The 5,348-nt window shown below is 41.1% G+C and overlaps 1 protein-coding gene across 1 annotated transcript; it reads right to left on the minus strand.

The window, feature by feature from the left end:
* Positions 1–3,171: 3,171 nt before the first annotated feature.
* Positions 3,172–3,924, minus strand: LOC148040801 (putative germin-like protein subfamily 2 member 5). The gene has a single exon (XM_087686469.1). The coding sequence runs from the start codon at positions 3,922–3,924 to the stop codon at positions 3,172–3,174; it is 753 nt and encodes a 250-aa protein (XP_087542595.1).
* Positions 3,925–5,348: the final 1,424 nt, after the last annotated feature.

A 5,348-nucleotide genomic window follows, 5' to 3' on the forward strand; every position in this document is an offset into this window, starting at 1 on the left:
AAGCAAGTCTATGCACGTGTCTATATGCGTGTCTAATCTTCCATGTAGGCGCGCTTGTAGATGCACAAAAAAATTAAATAAATAATAATTTTGGTTTTTGTGTACGTGTTTATTTATGCATGTATATGCGTGTCTAAAGCATGTCTATTGGTGCGTGTGGATTTCCTTATACACGCGACTAGAGATGCGAAATGGTACACACACATTTAGACGGGCTTATAGACGCGCCCGTAAGATTTTCTCTCAATTCAAAAATTGCGTCTAAGAGCGTGTCTAAGAGGCCTTTTTGTTGTAGTGTGTATTGCAAAAACTAAGGAAACTTTTTATAGTGGAGGGGACTCAGCCCATTATCCAAGTCTTTGCTAAGTTATTAGGAGGTAAACCAAAAGGATTATTGGTCATCCTAACATTGGGTTTGAGAAGATTTATATATTCTGAGTGGTAATGAAAGTATTTACATATGTTAGGCATGTTGAGCATTACACAAGGTAGGGATTATCTTGGCGGGGCTAGGTTGGAGTGAGGGTCTCATCACTAATGATGGGGAATGGTAGAGCTAGGGCAGAGGATGTTTTCTTGCTATGGAGGGTCCTCCTCCCATATCATCTTTGAAACTTCTTATTGCTTAGTCCATCTCATGGCATGCGAATTTGGATCATTGGTAGGGTTTGGGGTATCATCGCTTGGTGCTGACTTTAGTGGGAGAGCTTGCTAAGATTTGTTTACTCTACTATCGGCATGTGTCTCCTTGGGAGTGACCATAGCAACTAGAACCTGGATAGTGAAGTCCTAAAAAATGACTATAGAGATAATTGATTGGAATAGTTCTACAGTGTACTTCTTTATCATCTCTTCTTTTTCTTCTTCTTGAGGTTCCTGCATGGTGAGAGTCTGGATCTTCTTGCCACTTGTGTAGAAACGACTATAGAGATAATTAATTGGAGAAATTCTACAATGCACTTCTTTATCGTCTCTTCTTTTTCTTCTTTGGATACTCTTTTTTCACTTTTATTAATGATGGCTTGAGCTTCCTGCATGGTGAGAGTTTAGGATCTTCTTGCCATCTATAGAAAACAATCATCTTTTAGTTGGTAAAGAAAATCAACATGCTTTTTTGTAAATACCTCCTCATTATGGAAACTCCAAGTCCAGAGATAGAGGCCTCAAAGGAGTGTGTACAGTGATGGGGAGAGACCATTGGCCTTGCCTAAAATGAGCTCCTTCCATATCACTTTGTAAGGGTGGCTGGGAAGGATAAATATTTGTAGCTAGTTGAGGTAGTTACGATTCAAGGGGAAGTTGATGAATAGACATGCAATGGTTTCCTTGTCCTTTTGGCATCTAGTGCATACACCATTGCCAATTCCAATAAATTTCTTGGGTCCACACAACCTTGTGCAGGATCAACCACAATAAGATTGATTTTTTTTTGGGGGGGGTAGAGTTGGCCCAGATCTACTACAACCAATACTCTCATTGTTGCTGGTGGTTCCAATTTATTATCCATCTTCAGTTTAGATTAAATATAACTCTTGAGTTGTCTCTTGGGAGATTGGGAAATGGGGTTAGGGAGGGTTTAGAATCTTGTAAAAAATTTGACCACTTGACTTGAAAATCACACTGAATCATGAGGGTTAGTGTTAGTCCAAATATATTTTCTTTCCTAGATAAACCTTAGATCATCTTGATTGAGCCTAAATCTAGTTTTCAGCTCTTCCTATCCTAGCCATTTCTTGTTGGTCTTGTCCCACATGTCAACCCAAACTTGTAATCCCTTTTGGTTGAGTTTAAATGCTACCACATATTGAATCTCATTAATGGGGAAAAGATAATTGCTTAGCCAGGCTAAATCCTTGCTTATCCAAATTAGAGATATCTTAGATTGTTACAGAGAGATGAGGTTTTTATATATTTTTAGTGCCTCCCATATTCACCTCACAATTGGCGAAGCATCTACTGGTTTAAACTTTACTATTGAGAGAATTATTGTATGTATGGGAATAACTTTAAATCATGCATGGCCTTCAACTTTGAATGTCTTGATTTGATTAAGGATCAGTGTGGGCCAATCCTCCTCGTGTTTAGTAGACACCTATAATCTATCTAGCTATCAACTTGTCAACCATTGAGCTAAGATTGATGAACCCCAAATATTCTTTATCTTTATGAGGTGTACATGTGGACCATGAAACTTTGGGACACTTGAACTTGTTAGGATCCCCGCCCCCCCCCCCCCCCCCCCGCCCAAGAAATTTCATCGGACTAGTTCTACTCATCATTCTAGTCCCATAGTTAACATGGCATATTTACTCTCTCTCTCTCTCTCTCTCTCTCTCTCTCTCTCTCTCTCATGTTTAAATGCTTTCAAATATTTGACATGCAAATACAACACTACTTTCTATGAGCTAGCTTCATTCTATGGTGCCATTAAAATCATTGTCTAGGGTGTTATAGTAGAAATAGATACTCATCTTGTGTGATTGATGCTTAGTTAAAAGACGCATGCCTCCACATCTAGTGTAAATACAACATAAGTGCCCTTTCAACTTTGCATACTAGTTCATGTCATGATTCCAACACAACCAAGGAGCATGTTCAACTCAATCTACTTCAATGTAAACATTAGGATGTGAGGGATTAAGCAATGGGTGAAAAACTACGAATGAATAGTAAGAGTTATAATGATAGCTGCATTATTATCATATTGTTGAGTGTTGTACTATAAACCCATTAGTGAGCAATGGCATGGCATCAATCGATAAACTATATGCATGTGCCTACCCCTTCCCATGTTCCAACCACAGAGTCTATATAATCAGTGCTCACAAAAAGCATTTTAACTAAAACAATTGGAGGTATTTTTGAATCAAATTAGAGGCATTTACAAAATTTTAGACCAAAGTTATTGTAAACTTCCGAGTTTGAAACCTTCTTGTTTAAATTTTGACGGTTTTCCTTGAATACGGTGCATAATAATAGTAGGATATCGAAGGGGAGACTTCCAATTTATTCAAGAGAAATAATTAGACACGGGTTCCTGTTTTATTCACGCAAGCGGGTTAGAGCTGCGTGTGCAGGATAGGAGAGGGGGCTGCTAAGACTAATATATTACTGCAATAAATATGTAGTCACTACACTAGAATATAGTCGATTATGGCTTCTGCAAGCTGCTTACATGCCCTGGAAGGTGGCCCTGATGGAGTCGAGCGTGGCGTCGTCGAGGAAGAAGGTCTTGCGGAGGACGGCGTTGGGGATGTTGGGCGTGAAAAGGGAGTTGGCTACCAGTTGGAAGCCGGGCTGTTGGCTGTTGAGGGCGACGATTGCGTGGGCTGGGCCGGAGCCGACGTTGAGCTGCAAGTGCAGGAGGCCGCGTGGGAAGATCATGACGTCGCCCGGGCCGAGGACCTTGGCGAAGAGCTTGTTAGAGGTGTCCACGAAGGTGCAGTAGAGGTTGCCAGACAGCACAAAGATGATCTCGCTGGCCCTGGGGTGCGTGTGGGGCACGATCACCCCGCTGGGCTCGAAGTCCAGGCGCGCCACCGACAGCCCTAGCGTGTTCAGGCCTGGAAACTGCTCCACGAGCCCAACAGTGGGCACTGCCAGCACCGGGCTCACGCTCACGTTGGCTGCAGCTTGGGCTATGCCGTGGAACACGAAGTCCTCCTCCGTCACCTTCTCTGCCTCCTTGCAGGGATACTCGTTCACGCTCAGAGTCTGCGACAAGTCCGCCACGCAGTAGTCCTGAAGCGGATCCGGGTCGGACGCCCGCACTACTACGCCCATATAGTCATTGTTGCAGGCGTACAGTACCATCATAGCTATCAGCACCAGGTGGCTGCTCAAGCTGCCGCTGCAGATCTGTAGCCTCCTCGATCTCATCCCGGCATCGCGCTGGCTAGCTGATGTCGTGATCATCATCCTCATCGAAATCATGTGGCGCTTTGGATTCTAGTACTTTCTATCCCGTGGTAGGTGCAGATCGAGCCCCAGAGAGAGAGAGAGAGAGAGAAAGAAAGGAGGACGAGGTACAGGAGAACTAGAGGAATGGAAGATTGATTGATGGATAGAAATGACCTGAAGCTGATTGGAAACTTATAAGAGACCCGCGTAGATATATATAGAATCGTCATCGCATGCACGAAGTTTCTTGTCCACTTGTACTGGTCGCTGTTACCATGCTCAATCGCAAGTCGATAACCTCCCGTCTTTCGTTCTGTCGACGTCCAAGCTTTTGACTCCGATCAGGCTCCACCTGGGCCTAAGCTTTCTCACTCTTGGCAATCCCTTTTTGCTTTCCGTTAAACGAGTCTTTACACGCACACATTTACGTGTTCTACTTGCATCTTTGCAAACAACTAACCTTCCGTCAATCAAACTCCTTCCTTTAGCTTTCGTCTATTCTTCATCAATCTTGTGTAGCTATCAACTCCCTCGATTGCATGACAAAGTTTGGGGACTTTGCATAATATTGCATAATTCCAGTTACCCTTGCTTTAAGCAATGCTTGAGGGTTCACTATGCAAGAACACCATATAGCGAGTGCATGTGTTAAAGGTGTGTCTTTGCCCTATCTTTTTGCCATTGTGAAGACTGCAAGATGCGAGAATTTTCCTTAGTACATAAATTAGCCAAAAGAAAGAGAAATATTTTAAATTTCAAATCTAACATTTCTTTCTCACTTTTTGTTTCTTGCAATGATTCAAAACTGATCTATGAAATAATCATGTCTTTGAAGCTTGCAATTCCTTGTTCCCGTAATGAAAAAGAATAGTGGATGTGGCATCATTAGTGATATTGTGATTAGACACAACTTTCTCCACGTGTAGGGCTTAGCTGCTACCATAAACATTGATGTGGAGCATCGACTGGAGTTCTGCATACACAAGGGACTTTTAATCATTTCCTACATAAGAAAAAAAAGGAAATTCCCTATCAATTCCCTAGTTAAAAATACACACAAGTAGGCAAAGTAAATAATAGGAAAAGTGAAACTTTTCCTAGTAAGAGAAACAAGGGAATCGCACGATTCCTTTCCCTACTTTATGTAATTTTAACTAGGGAATTGATAGGGAATCTCCCTTTTTTTCTTGCATATGTAGGAAAAATTTTCAACTATCTTTTCCTACACATGGTAATTTCCCTATATAGAACATTTCTTATGTGATTCTAATATTTCTATAACTTGAAAATATTGCATTTTTCTTAGTTACATATTCCTACTTAGGTGAATTTCTAAATAGAAAATTATCTCGAAAATTTTCAAATGGAAAATTATATAAAGATTATTTAGTTAATTTCAAATAAGACAGTACACATCTAATAGATTATGTTAAAAATTCACTATATAG

Source organism: Lygodium microphyllum, chromosome 1 (assembly GCF_053477565.2).
Source record: "Lygodium microphyllum isolate KBCC chromosome 1, Lygodium_microphyllum_v1.1.10, whole genome shotgun sequence".
Lineage (NCBI taxonomy): Eukaryota > Viridiplantae > Streptophyta > Polypodiopsida > Schizaeales > Lygodiaceae > Lygodium > Lygodium microphyllum.

Bases quoted from the DNA above. Each gene is read 5' to 3' on its own strand.
- LOC148040801 (XM_087686469.1), bottom strand. From the start codon at position 3,924: ATGAGGATGATGATCACGACATCAGCTAGCCAGCGCGATGCCGGGATG.